This window comes from Pseudorasbora parva, chromosome 4, assembly GCF_024679245.1.
Source record: "Pseudorasbora parva isolate DD20220531a chromosome 4, ASM2467924v1, whole genome shotgun sequence".
NCBI classification, from domain to species: domain Eukaryota; kingdom Metazoa; phylum Chordata; class Actinopteri; order Cypriniformes; family Gobionidae; genus Pseudorasbora; species Pseudorasbora parva.
The window spans coordinates 14,836,063-14,856,362 of NC_090175.1; the positions used below are offsets into that span (position 1 = coordinate 14,836,063).

Sequence of the window (20,300 nt, forward strand, 5' to 3'; positions counted from 1 at the left end):
TGTGCTATGTATTTTTTATACCTATTAGAGAACATCTTGTCATTAGCTTAGCAACATGCATAATGATAAACTCTATTGGAACCAATAAAAAGAGTTTGCCAACTTTTTTTTTTTTTATTATTAAAAAGGTTATTTACGCAATAATTGCTCTGTGTATTTATATGCTTGTCATTAGCGTACCAACATGCAAAACTGTGCACATTATGTGAGGATGTAAAACATACTATTTATATGATGCAACGAGCTGCTGCTTATTCAAAGCGTTCCAAATTGGTTACCGGGGGTTCGTTTCAGTTAGATGCTGCTTATGTAGGAAGTTGACAGCAAGTCAGCTTACTAGGTTCTGGAATAGAGCCAGTGTGGTTTTATGTCAAAAATGGCTTAGAAACAATTACAGTTTATAATACACAAGTACACAGTGTCATATTATACACAGCAGCCTACAGCACCTGCACACTAGAAAACAAGAGTGCACTACATCTGAGAGAGACACCAACAAACAAAGAGCGACAGAGGAGTAGAGAGGCAAATAGAGGTTGTGTTTGTGTGTGGATTTGTTTAGTGCAGAATGAAACAAACTTTTCAGTGACAATAACAGACTTTATTTTATTCCAGAAGGCATACTGACTTTAATGCACTGCTGACAGCAGCTGACTGAGTAGCTGACCAGCACCAACAGAGCTGAATAAACACGAGAAAATACGGTCTATCAAGAGGCGATGATGGGTGAAGAGGCTCCTTGGAGGATCCTGATAGGAATCAGGACTGCTGTTCCAGGGCTTGAAGTGTCATCCTGTTGTGCTGCTTAAAACTGAAGCCCCCTCCAGTGAACCTGGGGCCGTCCGGGCGCTGAGGCTGAATCACAGGCTGTCCTGCTGTGGCGAGACTTCGCTCCTTCTCCCTGCAGAGATGACAGAGAGCAAGACACACGGTTAGGGGTCATATTCACAGGAAGTGTTCTTGAGACCTGTCGGAATTTGTCTATTTACGCATGCATCAAACGGTCATGTTTCCATCGCGTGTTTGTTTGATCAGCGTTTTGCTCAGTTAGGGTCACATTTTACCATTTGCTAAGCATAGCTACAGTGTATATTACATTACATTATTAATGTATTAATAAATAAATCATTTTGGTCGTTTGTGTTCTAACCTCAGAATGGGTGTTTCTGTTAATTGCTTTGGATAAAACCATCTCTCAATTAACAGCTGGCTATTTTTTTCGTACTTTTTAAATCTGAACATAAAATGTAATGTTTTATTAATGTCCAAAAAGTGCATCTTTCCATTATAAACATACTCCACACGACTCCAGGGGGTTAATAAAGGCCTTCTGAAGTTAAGCCATGTGTTTGTGTAAGAAAAATATCCATATTTAAAGGGTTAGTTCAACCAAAAATGAAAATTCTGTCAATAATTACTTACCTAGTCGTAATGTCGTTCGACTCCCAAAAGACCTCCGTTCATCTTCGAACACAAATGAAGATATTTTTGTTCAAATCCAATGGCTCAGACAGACCTTCATTGACACCAATGTAATTTCCACTCTTAATGCCATCATGAATCAATACGCTGATTCATAACTGTTCAAAGCGGTGTTTTGAAATTAGCCCGAGGCGTTATTTTTATTTTTTTTGCTCACAAAACTATTCTCGTCATTTCATAAAATGATTGTAGAGCCACTGTAGTGAGATGGGCTTTGTAACGACGTCTTTAGTGCCTTTATGGGTCTTGAGAGAGGAAATTACATTGGTTTTAATGAAGGCCTTTCTGAGCCATCGCATTTCAACAAAAATATCTTAATTTGTGTTCTGAAGATGAACGGAGGTCTTACGGGTGTCCAACAACATCAGGGTAAGTAATTAATGAGAGAATTTTTATTTTTGGTTGAACTAACCCTTTAACACATGATAAAGTAAATCATCTAGCATCCGCCAGACTGCCTTCCGTATTTAACTTATGTAAAAAAACGTAACTGATGCATGATGTATGACGTCAGATGTTGCATAAATGCTTTGAACTGTGAGAGGTGTTACACTTTCTTTGTGAGTTGAATACAGAAAGTGGTCTGGCAGAAACTAAATACAGTATATTACTTTGTTTGTAACGTGTTAGATATGGATATTTTTCTTACAAAACCCATCAATTGACTTCAGAAGTCCTTTATTAACCCCCCGGAGCAATGTGGAGTAATTTTATAATGGATGGATGCACTTTTTTGGTCGTCAAATTTTGGGCTCCCATTCATTGCCATTGTAAAGCTTGGAAGAGCCAAGGCATTTTTTTTTATATAACTCTGATTGTATTTGCTGAAAGAAGAATGTCATATAAACCTTGGATGGCTTGAGGGTGAGTAAATCATGGGGTAATAATTTTTGGGGTGAACTAATCCTTTAATAAGTCTAGTTGGATGCTTTAACATTTTTAATTCCTCAGCGAATTGGACACGCATAAATAAATTGAGCATTTGAAGCGATTCGCAATTCGCTTCAAAACGCATGACTGCACAAAAATCCCTTCGTATCTCGTATCTCACAGGATGCTAAATTCTCGTTTTTCCAGGCAAATTGAAAGCGCTAATAAGACCTCCTTTGCATTGACTTAACATGGAAATCACTTGCTCCATGCGCTCTATTCGCATTCGGTGTGAACGCAGCATTAAATCGCTTTTTAAGGCTGCAGCCGCTGCACGATATATTAAAACCATTTCAAATAGTGTTATTGTGTAATCACAAAGGTCATAATTCGGCTAAATAAACAAATGTGCTGCAGGTTTCGAAGTGATTTGTTGTGCATCTCGATTCCAACATAAGAGTTTAAACCCTTGTTCTAAATTTGCATTTTTTGATGCCCACTGTCTAGAACTGTCTAGTTCTTATTAACCCAATATCATGTATCGTCTCATCTTGTAAGCTAAGTGTATTACCACACCCCTAATATTAAGATTTTTTTTTTTAAACAAAAAGTCTTATTCTGCTTACCAAGGCTGCATTTATTTGATGAATGCAGTAATCAGAGTAATATTGTTATATATTAAAATTTAAAATAAACATTTTCTATGTAATACATTTTAAAATGTAATTTATTCCTGTGATGCAAAGCTGAATTTTGAGCATCATTATTCAAAGCTTAAGTGTCACATGATTCTGTAGAAATAATTCTAAAAAATGGATATTACATATAAAAAATACGAAATGTTGTTTTGCTGCTTACTATATTTTTGATGGTTCACAGTCCAACAGCTCGTCCTGGGTCGACATTTCATTCAGTAACATTAGGGTGTTTTGATTTATATGCTGCTTAATGTTGATGATCATGCTACTTTACATATATATATCTGCTGAACTATTAATGTTATCTATACTATCACTTGTTTCTGCTTCTTCACCAGTGTTTTGATCAGGAGATTCAGGACTCTTTCAGAAGGTGTGTTATAGCACCCCCTACTGTATAACAGTAAAAACACAGAAAGCTGAAAATGTTAATGGCTGGGAAGCATTGTCTCATAAATGATGGATATGCCCATCAATGACTGTGAAATAGTAAAAAAACAGTCCACGTTTTAACAGTGCTTCAATGTTCATTTTAAATTATGAAGTAACCAATCAAAGGAAGCAAGCGGTGGAACAAACATTTTGAGAGTAAAAAGGCATTTACAGGAGCTACTGTAACGTTAATGTCTTAATTATGGATAACTATAATGACAAGTTGTTAAAACTTGTCTCGAGACCTCAAGACGTTCCACTCCAATGCACTCTGTCAAACTGCAGCTCAACGCAAGAAAACATTTTGAGTGTATGACCCCTTCAAGTGCAGAAAGATGCACGGCTGGTTAAAATATTTTTGTATTACATTTCTGTAGATAAACAGCCGCTGAGAGGTGAAGTACCACACATCTAAACAAATCACAAGCAATTCAAATCAACAAAACGCGCACAAACTCACATTTAGGTACACTTCTTCTGTCCTTTTCAAGCTTACGCCCCGGTCTAACACCTACACACCAGACTAAAAGACCCACACACCCTTTTTATTTCCCAGGAGAAAACATCTGTTACTATCCAGCTCACTTTCAACTGTGCTCCAATGATCTGAATCTCTTGTTCAAAACACGGTTACACACACACACACACAAACACACACACACACACACACACACACACACACACACACACACACACACACACACACACACACACACACACACACACACACACACACACACACACACACACACACACACACACACACACACACACACACACACACACACACACACACACACACACACAGAGACTGCTCACTTACTTTGTTTGTCCAATACCAAATGCCGTCAATTAATATTCACTGACTGTGTAATGCAATTTCACAGTGGGGCCGATGAAGATATTTGGCAACAAGCTTTAAACATGAGCAAACACACAGCTCGTCCAACATTTGGTAAACAAAAAGAGCAAAATGAATGTTTGCGGGTAAGATGAAATGTTGATTCTTGGATGTGGCTCTCGACATCTGTGAATGAGCTTTGACTGAAACTCTGTGTTGTTGATAATAGTGCCATTGTCATCTGGAACAAACGGCTTCTGACAATCTGAGGATCCTCATGATGATTATCAAACCCAGATCCACGACCAGTAGAGAAGGGATTTGCTCTGTGAAGTCATTATGAATTAGGAAATTACAGGTTGTATTCCTTTAATCTGGAATAAATTGCCTTATGTTGTCTGGTTGTCTGTTGCCAAATGGTGTCTAATAGCAGTTAGTCAAAAAAAAAAAAGAACTGAACCCTGCTTTTATCGATGATCTTCATATTTTATATCACAAGCGGACTTGTTGACAGATGCTTGAGCTCACTGGTCTTCCTCGGTGTGTGAGCTTCACACTGACTCAACGATATTTCTAGTTGTGAGTGTGGCACACTTGAACTAGTTGCTGATATCAGAGCGTCACAGCTGTGCAGAAGGTTAACCGTACGTGTCCACTGGTGCGGAGTCGAGAGCGTGTCTCCAAAGCATTCTCTATTGGAGCTGACTAACGCAGGGGATTAAGGGATCGACAACGGGGAAAGTGGCGAGGACGTTAAAAAGTTGGTGCGTGTCAGCCAATTGCCATGAGGGGAAGGCTGTAAATTCTGTCATAAGCATTTCAAAATCTGTCTGGAGTTTCTTGAGAGTTGAAAGCTTAAATCATATCTTAAAATAATGTTAGGTTCGGGGTCGGTAAGCTTTTTCAGTAATGCCTTTTTAAGTGTTTTATAGATCCATTTGTTAACATTGAAGATTCCAACAATGAAAAGTGTGCATTAATCATGCTTAATATTAATCTCAGCAATTACAAATACATTATTAAAATAAAAGGTTGCATCTAATATTATTTAACAGACCTGAGCTAACATATCTAATAACTAATAATCAACAGTTTTTTTAAATTTATTAATTAATGTAAAAAGATATATATATATATATATATATATATATATATATATATATATATATATATATATATATATATATATATATATATATAGAAGTATCATTGTTAGTTAAAGGTGCACTATGTAGTATTTTTGCAGTAAAATATCCAAAAACCACTAGGCCAGTGTTATATATTTTGTTCAGTTGAGTATATAATATCCCAAAAGTTTCCAACTATTTGTAAATTGTGAGAAAATTGCTATTTTAACTAAGGACCGGGATGTTTCAGCATAGCGTCTGAGGAAGTCGCCTGTCAATTGCGTCATATCTGTGCTACCCTCGGTTTCGGGTTTTATTTGGCAGGAGCTCTTTACTCTTAGCAGTGTAAACAAGTGCAACGCACGGAGTAATGTCATAACATCATTTTCAACACACTTAAATGTATCTAATATGATAAACAGAGCTGCTTCACCTCATAATCATAACTGGAAGAGCGGATCAGTGCAGGTGCCCGGCGACAGTGTGCCATCCTGTCATAATAAAAGTCCCGGTGCTCGCGAGCTGTGTGTTTGTTTAATAATCCCTCCAGCAGCTGTGTGAATACTAACTAAGTCATACTAACAAGAAAGTGCCTCTAGTCACAAGTTGAGAGCTGTACATTCCAAGCACACATTCAAATGTTCGTTGGAACTATGGCTTTGGGAAACTCTGAATCGTTGAACTAATGCTAGCAATGCTTTTGGCTTTTGCACCCCAGAACAATTATAAACAGGGTTTAAATAAGGATTTCGGTAGGTATCCTAAAATTGTCTCGGTTATGTCTATAACCCTTGTTCCCCTGAGAGGGAACGAGACACTGCGTTGTCGAGTGACGACACTCTGGGGAACGCCCTAGGCGTGACGTCTCTGAAGCGTGAATGAAATCTGTCACCAATCTGATTGGCGCTACGTCATGACGTAATAAGTGACTGCATAAGCGGAAGCTATAAGAGGACACCGTCACATAGTAAATACAGCTTTGCGATGAAGCGGGCACTCTACGTGGAAGGTGTGGCGACGAGGCGAGGCCTGGATCCTCAGAGAAGTGTTGTAGAGGAGAAAGGCCACCTTAAGGGTCAGGTTTCTTGCCAAAGCCAACTCCAGTGGCTGGGACTCTGGAATGAGCCGCAGGCCTCAACCTCCGAGCCCCCAGGAGGAACCGTACAACCAAGTGGTGCCTCCACAATGGTCCAGAATCTATAGGCAAGTGGAAAGCCCCTATGGCAGCCACATACACCTTCAGAGTGGGGTTAGCCCGGCGGAGAAACAGTCCTGGAGGAACTCCAGCACTGAGGCCACAGCGCAGTTGACTGGGTCCACCTCCCGTTCTCGACACCAGTTGGAAAAGACATTCCACTTAAGGCTGTACAGTCTCCTCGTAGAGGGAGCTCTAGAACTGAGAATGGTCTCCACGACATCGGCTGGCAGGCTATCCCCTAGGTACTGAGCCCCCTCAAGGGCCAGACCCAGAGGTCCCACAGCTCTGTTGGGAGGCGTCTGTTGAGAGGATCTTCCTGCAACATGATGCTCCCAACTCTGGCCCTTGGGACAGGAACCCAGGATTTTTCCATATGATGAGAGAACGGAGGCATCTGTGCATTACCCTGATCATACGAAAAGGATTTCCCCTCGGGGAAAACCCCCTGGTTCCCAGCCACCACTGGAGGGGTCTCATGTATAGCAGGCCGAACGGAATCACATTGGACGCTGCTGCCATAAGGCCCAGCAGTCTCTGGAACTGCTTCACAGTGTGGCTGTGGTCTAGCTTCATAACTGAGACTTCCGCCCGTATGGACTCGACATGAGCGGGGGAGAGTCAAGCCTGCATCGTAGTTGAGTCCCATACGACTCCCAGGAACGTGGTCCTCTGGGAGGGCATTAACACGCTCTTTTACGTGTTCAGTCTCAGCCTCAAGCACCTGAGATGGAACAGAACGACATCTCAATGCCGAACCGCATCTCTCGCGTCATATAATTGAGTACAAGGATGCCCTGGAGCCTGATCGGGGCAAGCGCTGCATCCATGCACTTTGTGAAGGTGCGAGGGGAAAGAGCTAGGCCAAAAGGAAGAACCCGATACTGGTACGCTTCGCCCCCGAAAGCGAACCTCAGGAACCTCCTGTGGGCAGCGAGGATGGAGACATGGAAGTATGCGTCTTTTAGATCTATCGTGACGAACCAGTCCTCGAACTAGATCTGACTCACAATGGCTGGAATGGTGAGCATCTTGAACCTGAATCTCCTCAGAGACCGATTCAAGTACCTCAGATCTATTATTGGACGTAACCCCCCATCCTTCTTAGGAACAATGAAGTACTGGCTGTAAAAACCCGACTCCCTGTCTGGTGGAGGGATACGTTCTATGGCCTCCTTGAGCAGCAGGGAGCGTACTTCCTGTTCCATAACCTGCCTCTGGGCCGGGGGGACCACGGTCCAGACCACACCATTGAACTTCGGTGGTGGAACTCTGAACTGCAGTCTGTACCCCCTTCCCACGGTATGCAGGGCCCAAGCAGAAATATTCCGAAGGGCATGACCATGCGCCGATATATTCTACTAGGGGAACCAGCCTCTCGGGGCTGGTCTCTGGTACCCACAGAGCCTCCTGCCTGACCCCCTGAAGCGGCCGCCCGGCAGAGTTTAATCGGGGAGAATTTTCGGTGTGCGCACATGTTCACTGTCGCACCGCAGGTCGCTCTCAGGTCGGCTGGAGCGGCGTACGTACGCGGGAAACAGATGAGGCCCGAAGCGTTGTTAACGCCGGGAGCACAGCATCGGTTTTCCCAGAGCTGCGGGTTCGGAATGACCTCGGTCGTCCGCCCCCGAGAGGGCCAGCTCTGAACGGTCCCGCCGCAGCTAGGACTGTTTGCCAGAAGCCTTCTTCGCCTGAAGGACGTCTCTCAAGTCACCCTTCAGTTTAGAAGCCTTCTGGCGAGAACGCCGTCTCCTATGCCAAGCTCCCTCGGGAGGGGCGCGAGGGAGGCGACTCTCTCTTTTTGCGACTGTCAAAAGGCGGCGCTGGTGGATGGCCGGGACTGCCCACTCGAGGCCTCCCTTGTGTCTGGAGGCCCAGAGCGGTGAGGGAGATATTGCCGAAAGTCCGCCGACTGCTTTCTCACCTCCTGGAATCTCTCGACGACGGAATTAACCGCGCCGCCGAAGAGACCCGCAGGGCCTATCGGGGAATCCAGAAGGAAGGATTTCTCCTTAACTTTCATCCCCGAAAGGTTGAGCCAGAGGTCCACGCACACCAAACCAGCCATACAGCGGCCGATGGCACGGGCCGTCTCTTTGGTGACGCGGAGAGACAAGTCGGTGGCCTTTCTGAGCTCCGTAATATCGTCCGGAGATGGTCCCTCGCCTTCATTGAGCTCCTTTAAGAGCTCCGCTTGGTAGGCCTGCAGAATCGCCATGATGTGCAGGCAGCTACCAGCACGCCCGGCTGCCTTATAAGCCCTGCCCATCAGGGACGAGGTATCCCTGCATGGCTTGGTGGGCAGGACCGGGGCTTTCAGGGACACTGCCGCATCGGGAGACAAATAGCTTGCTAGTGCCTCCTCAACGCGTGGCAGCGCCCCATAGCCAGCCTCAGACGCGGCCACGACACATACAAAATATAACCCCGGGGGGTTCGATAGGCGCGCTGAGTTAGTTTTTTCCCACGATTTGCACAACTCATTGTGCAAATCTGGGGAAAACGGCAAGCCCGTCATGGAGGCTGAGCCCGCTTTTTGAAAAAACGTCCATCCAGCTTGCTCACAGGCTGGAATTCCGACTTTTTCCTGTGACCATTCAATGCTTAGTTTGGCCACAGCGCAGGTCAGCACATCCACAAGCTCTTCCTGAGCGGGAGAGTGAAGAGGTGAATCCACTTGAAATCCACCCACCTCCAGGCTGAACTAATCTGACCCCTCAGAATCAGACAGCATCAGCACTGGGTTATCCGCCTCGCGGGAAGAAGCCGCCTCGCGGGCTTCCTCACGAGGCGGGAGAGCTTCTAAATCATCAGGCAAGGAGTGGGAAGATGGTTCAGCATGCCCGCCTCCCGTCGCGAGATCCAGTCGAGAGCCCCATGATCGCCGCTGCGCTGCCTAAACAGATGCGGGACCCGATCCCTGGGGCTCGCGAGCCTTGTCGGTCTCGGTGAACATGGTCAGCTGCGAGCGCAGCACTCGGAGCGGCAGCTTCTCACACTCGCTGCAGGCGGCTCCCTCGAGACAATGCACACACAGCTGGCGTGTGTCTGTGCCCGTAATAAAGCACGGGCAGGGGTGCACACACCATATAAATTGCTTGCTTGCCATATATATATATATATATATATATATATATATATATATATATATATATATATATATACATATATACAGAAAAACAATAAATAGACAAACAATATGCTTTTCACACAGAGCTGAAGAGCAAAAGCTGTCTTTACTATGTGACGGTGTCCTCTTATAGCTTCCGCTTATGCCACCATTTACTACGTCATGACGTAGCACCAATCAGATTGGTGACAGATTTCATTTATGCTTCAGAGACGTTACGCCGAGGACGTTCCCGAGAGTGTTGTCACTGGACGACGCAGTGCGAGTTCCCTCGATAAAGGGAACTAGTGGTGATTAGTAATCCTTTGAGCCAAAAAGAAAATAATAATCATTATCTGTGTGTTTTCTGATAGGATATAAAAAGATAATCTAACTAAACTTTTTATTTTATTTTTTTAAGTTTAAAAGTGTGGTAAATTGGTCTACAGCATACAAAAAAACTGAAAAAGACTACCACAAACAGCCAATATTTTTGTCTCTTTTCAATAAAACACTGCCCTGAATCATTCTGGCCCAATTTAACACCTGTTTATTTGTTTATATGGGAGGAAAAAAAGAAGGTATACCGCAGTGTTCCCACTCTCCCTGGTCTCTAATTACATGATGGCCCTCCATCAAATTACATTCATCTATTGTTTATTAAACGCATGATTAATTCATTGGTGCAAATAAATCAATCAGCATGTTTAGCAGAGCTGCAATAATAGTCTATGGAAGTTAAAAAATCAGCAAGTTAGGAATCAGGACATGACCATATTATATGGAATTATGCAGTTACATTACGTGCAGAGTTTATTCAATACGTCCCCATGCCGGCAGGGATAATAAAGGGGAAGATATGATTATTTGCCTGTCTTTCAAATCAGTCAGCTCACTCCATCTGGCTGATTATACGTCCCCTCTACCACAGTAATTCAATTATGATCTATAGTTCCACGTAGGCAGGCAGAAAGAGAGAAACAGAAATAAAGTAAAGAGAAGGAGGGAGGGAAGAATGGTCGCTTTAGAGATTATAAATCAATAACAGATGGTGATTTGTGTGTGGTTGGAATGTGAAGGTTTTAAATCTTAAGAAGTATAGCAGTGAATATTCGCCTCACACCTTTTACATTTCATCAGCAGAATGATATCTTCCACTAAATACTTTTCTTTCTCCACGCAGCTCAAATGTCCTTTCGCTCACAATATTCTGTTAAATATTTAAATACTATGAAGAAATGGAAGCACTTAAATTGTTAGCGCATATTTTCGTCTTTTCACTCCTAGATGGATTAATGGATTCATAAAAAAAATGTTTTAAAACCCTCTAAAATAGCTCTCAAAATGTTTGTAATACAGAACAAAAGCATGAAATATATCTTGAAACGTGCGTGCTGGTATTTTTGAGTTATTACAGATAAATCAACAGAGCTTGTGTAGTTGGGATGAATTGGGTTCCACACACTTAACATTAATGCCAACAATTAATTTAACCTTTAACTTTAAATACAATACTTTTTTTGTCCTCCTGCCAGTAAATAAAAAAGTCTATAGACTGTACATGTAATACGCACATTTTTGGTAGTTTACATGGAGAGGATAACGGATTTCAAAAGTTTCCTTTTTCAGGCCACTAAATGTTGTTGCCGTGTAAATGAATGGCCAAAACGCTTTAAAAAGTTTTCCGGTTTTAGTTGAAAATGGTGTCATGTAAATGGACCTTAAGTTGCCAAAGTTATTTGTTGTTTCATTGATTATTGTTTCACCTGTTACTCATCATCTCATGTATTTAAACTAGGGCTGTCAATCGATTAAAATATGTAATCGTGATTAAGTTAACTCGTGATTAATCAATTTTAATTGCACATTTTTCACATCAGTTCTAAATGTACCTTAAATTAGTATGTTTCAAGTTTTTAATACTCTAATCAACATGGGTATGGACAAATATGCATGCTTTATGCAAATGTACGTTTATTATTAGTGAAACCATACTCAGGGCATGAAGACTAGACAAAAAAATTGATAAAAATAAAAAAAAACTAGTCTCGTCGCTTCATAAAGTTATTGTAGAATAACTGTAGTGAGATGAACTTTGTAATGTCTTTAGTGCCTTTTATGGGTCTCGAGAGAGGAAATGACATTGGTGTCAATGAAGGCCTTTCTGAGCCATCGGATTTCAACAAAAATATCTTTATTTGTTTTCTGAAAATGAATAAAGGTCTTACGGGTGTTGAATGACATTAAGGTAAGTAATTAATGGCTGAAATTTCATTTTTGAGTGAACTAACTGTTTAATGCTTTCTGGGTTTCCTAGGTAAAAACTGCACATCAGTTTCTATCTCTGTGACGTATTGGAACAACAACACAAACATGGCAATGATGATCTCAGGTGGTGTTTAACGCCCTCACATTTTGAAACTTGAACGCAATGAGCTCGTAATCACGACTTCAGAAGGCGGAATTATCAAATTTCCAATAGCATGTGAAGGCAGGATTAGAACACATCCGGGGATTTGAACTGTATGCGAACTTTGAATTGGAAGAGGACTTGGGCAGCGACTGATGATGTTTCACAAGTCCACAAGAACAGAGAAGTACGCATATTGAGATTATCTTATGTCTTATGTTGAAGATTCATACTGGTGTTTTATGTGTGTTTCTTTGGGCCAGATTTACTAAACAGGGCAAATTAGCGTGAGAGCGCCATCTCATCCACCGATAGGAGTGGACAGTTCTGTGCGTGACGACGGACACAGCCTACAACACAGACACAGCCGGATCATTCCCATTATGACCAACACAATCTACCAGTTAGCGTCTGGTTTAAGAGGTGGTAAATAATGGTGTCAATACCAGTAAATTGACAAGCGCAAACCTTTGCAGATCACCTTGCGTGACTAATTTAATCTCCTCCCATAAATTTTGCGCCTGAAAAGGGAAACTCCTACAAATGCATAATGCAACATGGTCAGCCTCAAAAATAACTGTACCCACGCCTTTTCGGCACAAATTTATCACTGTGTGTGTTTAGTAAATCCTGACAGTAGTTTTTACTCCAAAAGAGGATTCGCAAGCTGTTAGTCAATCTGCCCTAGTGATAATAATGAGAAATACTAAATCATGTATTAAAATTAATTCATATTATTTTAAACATATTATCATGAACTAATGAAAAAATGCAGTGGTCACTATTATTGTTAGTTATTGCATTAACTAGCGTTACCTAATACGACCTTATTATAGTGTTACCAAATGATTTAAACAATAGCAATCAGACTACAAGGCACCACCATGCCACTCCATTCAGTGCTGCTAATAGCAAAGAAATTATAGCATGTTTAATCACAATCATGCATGTGTGTTTTTGCTGATAGTTGACCTTGCTGCTTCCTTTGCTACGATAATACAAACCTGCCATCACAAAACTCTGCAACTTCCAGCCAAAACTTCTTCTCATAACAAAGAAGAGACCACTTCTGTATCAAGGGTGTGCCCTTTTCAGCTGTATGAGGTCAGAACAAGACCTCTCATACCTGAGAGCAATTACACGGCTCTCCGCGTAGCACAGGGCTTAAATCCAGCAGACATCACAATGTGCACCTACTTCGAGAGAGACGTTTTGATAGGTTATGGTTTGTGAGTTCCAGAGGGCTACAACCTTCACATAATCCAACGCTGGTGGCAGTTTAACGTAGTACAGAGAGTGTTCATGCAATCTAACTTCGAACATGATTCAGGATCAAATTATTTTCTACAATCCAACTTATTTTTCATGTCTTTGCGTGTGTCTATGTAAGGAAATTTCCCTTAACAAATAAAATATTTGAAACCGATCCCACTTTAAATGAACTTCACAGAGACGTCAAACAAATCACTAAAGTCCAGGCAAATAGCCAAACAAATGATTCCTCTTTGAACATCATTGGGCACGTTTCCATCTACTATCAACTGAATACTAATGTAATCAAAGTCAATGTCAGATAGACATTGAAAGCTGCCGCAATTTCTCCACAGTGCTCAACAGAGGATCATTTGCATTATGTTTTGGCACAAAAACACAGACTTAACTGGAGGTTGTTCTAGACAGACAAAAAATATCTCACCATCTTTCACTTAATCTCACTCAGTTTCTTTTTTTTAACCCTACATCTCTCCCATGAGACCATGATCTTCATTGTAATAGTCTAAAAGTGTCTACAGCTATATCCATGACTCAGCAAATCGGTAAAGCAAGGTTTAAGTAAACTACTCCTTAACCACAAGACTTGGCTATACACCAAGGTTCCTTCCCTAATTAAAGTGCAAGATGCTGCTTTTCAATCTAGAGGCAGTATAGTGACTGTATGGTTAGATACAGTATGGCTCAACTTAATGTCATAGGAGGACAGATTTCCCCAGCTGAGCCTGGTTCCTCTCAAGGTTTTCCCATCCATTACCTAAACACCTTATGGATTTTTATTTTCTTTATGACATTCGCCACAGTCACTGGAGGCTTTAAGACATTAAGGCATGGTTTTCTGCTTTCAAACAACACGGATTCTGAAAAGGTGCTATAAAAATACACATAAATTGACCTGACCTTAAAGCTAGGCCCAAAAATATCAATAAAGACTCAATCCTGTCACCCCAAATGATCATAAAACTTTCACAAAATGCTCATGCCTATGGATTGGCTTAATGAGTTGCATTACCCAGTTTTTCATTTGAACAAAATAAATGTGAACATTTTAGAACTAGCAAAGATGTGGATTAAAAATCACAAAATCTCAAATACCAGTTAAAGTCAAATAAAGTCCAGTTCAGTATTACACCATCTCATGTGCCGTGTAGAAAGAAGAATACAAAAACGAAAAAGACAAGTCAAAGCTGGTTAGCATGCATAGTCCGTTACTTGTATATGTCATAACTTATCCGATTCTAAAATATATATATATATATATATATATATATATATATATATATATATATATATATATATATATATATATATATATATATATATATATATATATATATATATATATATATTCTCCACTCACAGGCATTCAAAAGTATAATTTATTCTAATGAAATCAAATTTTTGCAACCAACATTTGAAACCACAATTTTCATTATAGTAAGATGTTTCACCCGTTTTCGATTGGGTGAAATTTACTCTTTTTTTCTGTTTTCTTTTTTTCAATTTGGCATGCAACACCTTTTGTACAACCCGAAATAAACTGGTTTCATCGTCAAATAATTTTCCTCTTATCACTGCTTTGAAACAATCTGAAAGCATCATATAAATAAATGTTACTTGGCTTGACTTTTCTTTCTGATTGTGATGTATATCACAGTAAAAAGGCTTCTCAAATGAGCTTCACACATGAATTATAATGATGCAGAAAAATTATTTAAACTTTGTATAACTTTACATTTATTTAAACTAAAGATTGGTGGGAAATAGGGCAAAGGAAAATAGAAACAAACAAAAAATCCATGAAAATGGTCCAACAAAAATGACTGAATATTGGTTACATTACAAAGGAGGTGGCTTAGGAGGAGGATTAGGAGATGGCGATGGTGACAGGAGCAGGCAAAATGATGATGAAAACTGTCAGATGAGAGCATGGAGGAGATGATGGGATGAGTGGCCGGATGGTGCTGACCCAAAGCATGACCAGGGCTGCCGTTCCCAAAAGCATCGTAAGCCTCGTAAGCCATTGGTGGCAATAGTTCTACGATCAACTTAAGCTTACGATGCTTTTGGGAAACGTAGCCCAGAACGATAGCCCAAGGTGGAGTTGACTGAATTGGTGGAAGGAGCCCGGGCGGGATCATGGGGACAAACAGCGGAGAGGTACTCGCGCAGACGTAGAGCCCAGCGAGCAATGGGACGCAGATGATATAGGTTCTATTTGGGTGTTTGTTTGTTTTTCTATTTTAGTTGAAAATGCCTTTAATTGGCACCAAGTTAAATAACTAATCAGTTTTTACAGCAAAAATTAATACATCAAAAACCGACTTTAGCTTTTCTTCATCTGGCGTAGTATTGGTCAATTGGGGTGGTAACGGGTTGGGCTCTGGTTCTAGCTGTAGCTGAAGTATGGATCAGGGTTCTCCAGACACCTAATCATGGCTTCCTTCCAGCTAAGTTCTTCAGTGTCAGGGAAGTCTACAGAGTGGTAATAGTTAAAATCCAAAACAAAGATTTCAGCGTCTCGTTGTTTTAAGGGGAACAAACGGCAGAAGTGCAGCATGTAATCCATTAAATTATGGCTATTTTGAAGCCAAAGCAGCAAACTTTGCTGCAAAATCCATATTGGGTCCAATCAAAAAATCATTAAGTTTGATTGACAGGCGATCTGACCAATCACAATCCCTCAAATCTGAAATATTTGTCAGACAAAGCAGTCAAGAGAGTTCGTAGATTAACATCGGTGGACTTACACTTAAAAAACGGTGTGTATTGGTTTCTCACAAGAGCCACAAAAGAGTATTTATTGTTTACATTTTGGTTGAAGGGTTTATGGTTTTAGGGTTTGGCTTTTCATGTTAAAAGTAACCTGCTCTGTCCTGTCTGTCAGTGTGTTGTCATTATCCTCTTTGCTCCGCGATGTGTTTTTCACTGCCTGAGAACGTGTGTGTGGTGTGAGAGTGCGGCTTGTCGGACATACCAACGTCTTGCAAATAGCGTTAAAAAACAGAGGAAATGGTTTTTGAATCCAAATTAGTAGGCAATCACCAATCATAATCAACAACGAGCCCATTAGACAGACTGCCTTATACAAATACTTAGGTTTGCTCATTGATGACAAACTTTAATGGGGGTGCATGTCAAAATGTACTGTTTGGAGTTGCTCAGAGGGTCAGGTTGCTGTTTTATCATGCCTTTACTGAATCCATCATACTGTATGATATAGTGGTCTGGTTCAGTAATATAACAGTTACTCTTAGATCTCAGTTGAACTGGTTGGTGCGTATATAGCAATGAAAGTAGTTGCGTTCAGTAGTTGTAGCAATATACAGTCGATATTCAAAAAAATTATTTATAAACAGGCAAAGAAAATGACTTTGGACCCTTCTCATGTGCTGTATCCAGAATTCAAACAACTTCCATCGGGTCGACGCTTTCGTACTCCAAGTTTCAGATACAACCGCTATAAGAATTTTTTTGTTCCTCTGGCTAAAAGGTTGTTGAACTCTAATTCAAAGTATACAATTGGTGTGGGTCTCTTGTTATGCAGCTTACCCGTATTGCCCAAAACTATTTTCCCTTAAAGGGACAAATAAAGTAAAGCAAGAACTGTTGTAACAGTGAAATCCAAAAAAATGTCTTAAGTACAGAATAAAAACAAAACAAAACAATGCACTTGCATAAAGGAAACTAATAAAACCATGGCAGCTGTTAGTTTTATAAGAAATAAATTCTCATTTAAAACCTCTGACTTTGCTCTCAACCAAACCTCCACAAGATATTTCCAGTCAGTAAGCGCTCACTCAACTATGAGCCAAGAAGTAATTCCTGAAGGGGTGTGTTTGCGTATTTGCTTATACACACGCTGAGTGTTTCTGCACCTTGTCGCGCTTGATCAACTCTCATTACTGACTCTTGTTTGCATCACACCTCATAAACATGGCTACCGATGCCGTCCGTCTCATTCGCTACCCAGAATGCAATAATCCACGTCCTCATTTGCATGCAATTTATTGTGAACTTGTCAGTGCCGTGGTTGCCTCCTGTCTATTCCCTCATTTCAAATGAAGGCATCAAAACAACATCGCTCATCGCATGTCATCTGAAACAGAGAATTTACAAGCCAAGCCAGCTGTGATTACATTTCTCTCGGTTCCGTACAGCAAGCAAGGGGGGAGGGGGATTTGGAGTCTGAAAATGAATGATTTGATGACAGGCAGCATTAAAGAGCCAGTCAGAAAGTTGAAGATGGTTAAAATGATTTGTTTGCTTTGCAGTGGTTAGCGATTATATTGATGGCTTGCAATAAAATGCTGTCAAGGGACATAGAGCCGTTAATTGACACCGCCAATTTAGTTCTTCAATTCGATTTTGGCACTGCTGTGCTCTAATTTAAAAGAAATCTATTGGTATCATTATCTCACTGTATAAAAACCCTAAAATATGAAACAGAAAAAACATCATATAACATTTAGAACATCAAGCAGTGCAATTAAAATATTCTTAATTGCTATTGATTTCTTGTTTTTGTAGTTCTGACATTTAGTTTAAATGGCCTTCGTTTTTATGGAAGAGAGGAAAAAAGCATGGGCTATTTCAGTGTGTGGTCTACTTTAATCAATCAATAAATTGAAAAAAAAGTTTGAAGCTTATTATGCGCTTTCCCTAGGACAGAGGAAGGAAAGCAAATAGTGTTTATTTGCTTTGCTCTCAAACGTGTTCTTTATGGCTCTAAAAAAACAAAAAAGATATGGTTGACTATTAATGCTGTGTGTGGTATCGTGGTTTAATACTGAAATCGAAGGCTTTATCACTCTCCTTCTGAAAATGATTAGTTATTGCAATATTTCACTTAAATGTCCAATCTGATGAAGAAAGGAAATGTGGGGTCTTCTCTGAGGAAAACATATGAAAGTGTATGAAATAGTGACAATAAACAGCATTATTCTAGTTTTCAGCTATATAATTGTTTTTATTTATTCATATTATTTTGCTGCTGAGATTTTCTTGTAGTATTTCTATATGTTTGTCATTACAAATGTTTACCTCTTGTTGGTTGTTGTAATGATTTTATATTATAAAGCACTTTGGGCTCCATTTCTTGAAAAATGTTGTATACATTAGCCTAAATTAAATGAATTGTTATTATTATATTATTATAGCTGTTGATTTTGTTATTATTAACGCTACAATCCACATTGTAACTCCGGCAATGCAATATAATTACAATTTCATAACTTCTGAGAATGTGATACATTGGTCAAGTCAGGTCATCTTTATAGTGTTTTATAAAATAGAAATAGTTTCAAGCAGCTTCATAGTAATTAACAGGAAAAGTGACAGAATTTATAATGAAAACTATGAGATAATAGTAAAATATTTTAAAATATTCATAACATATGAGACAAACTAAGTAAAGTAAAGTAACAAAGTAAAGCAGCTGTAGCAAGATAATAGTGGCATTATTTAGCTCAATTCAGCTCAGTCTTGACACAATTCAGGTCAATAACTGTGTTAAGATAATTCATTATGAAACAAGTTCCATTCAGCTATAAGCAGCTCTACTGAAGAAAATTGTGTTGTTATTCTGTTCGAGTCAGTTCAATGTTGATTAAAATCAGTTCAATAACAGTGTTGATGTTGCAAACTTCATCAGTTTTGTGGGGAAAGAAATTATTCAGCTATAAGGAAGAAGACAGTTGTGTCATTATTCAGCTTAATTTAGTTTAAGTTGTTCTCATCCAATAGTGTTAGTGCAGTCAAATCAATAATATTGCTGAATATTAAGTGTTCCCAACCAAGAAAGCAAAGGCGACAGTGGCTGGCCAGACACCCAAACTCCATCAGTTGACAGAAATGGAGAACAAAATACCTTGAATCAAACCAGGCTCAGGCTGGGGACCAGCTCTCCTCTGAACCAGATGACCTACATTGGTCCACTGTAAAGGCATCAATATGATAAAGTCATCAATGCGATGAAAAAAAAAAACGCCTGTACAGCAGATGGTGAAGCCCCTTTTTTCAAAACACAGACAAATGGAAGATACTTGCAGCTTGAATCAAAATAAAAAAAATTAAAAAAACTCAGGATCCCATAAGAGTAGGCATGTCTTAGTCTTGACATGGCACAAGCTCACCAAGCTTTCATGTTTACCAAGATCAAAAAAAATAATAATAATATTGTGTGGTTAAAGGGTTAGTTCACCCAAAAATAAAAATTATCCCATGATTTACTCACCCTCAAGTCATCCTAGGTGTATATGACATTCTTCTTTCAAACTAATTAAATCTGAGTTATATTAAAAAAATAAATCTGGCTAATCCAAGCGTTATAATGGCAGCGATTGTTTTTCTGTTTTTGAAGTCCATAAAAATGCATCTGTCCGTCAATTAACATGCTCTACGCGGCTCCGGGGAGTTTAATAAAGGCCTTCTGAAGCAAACCGATGCATTTGTGTAAAGAAAATATCCATATTTAAAACTTTATAAAGTAAAGTTCCGGCCGATAGCATTCCGTGGAAAAGTGTTAAAAGTGCCTCTGCAGTTCAAAAGGCTTACACTACCAGTTACACGCCGGAAACCTTTATTAACCCCCCGGAGCCGTGTGGAGCACATTATTTGACGGACAGATGTATTTTTATGGACTTCGAAAACAGAGCAACAAATGTCGCCATTATAAAGCTTTAATTAGCCAGGACTTTTTAATATAACTCCGATTTTATTTGTCTGAAAGAAGAATGTTTTACACACGATGACTTGAGGATGAGTAAATCATGGGATAATTTTCATTTTTGGGTGAACTACCCCTTTAAAGCAGTTAATCCAAATGTCCTGAGCGAGCCAAAATGGCTTCCGGAGTTTTGGAGC

General features: G+C 40.0%; 1 protein-coding gene across 1 annotated transcript in view; it reads right to left on the reverse strand.

Moving 5' to 3' along the window:
* Window positions 1–284: 284 nt before the first annotated feature.
* Window positions 285–20,300, reverse strand: part of cfap58 (cilia and flagella associated protein 58) — a 145,928-nt gene continuing 125,912 nt past the window's right edge. Inside the window, exon 18 of the mRNA XM_067442635.1 lies at window positions 285–901. Coding sequence (XP_067298736.1) covers window positions 760–901 — 142 coding nt within the window. The 3' untranslated portion in view covers window positions 285–759. The remainder of the gene's footprint in view (window positions 902–20,300) is intronic.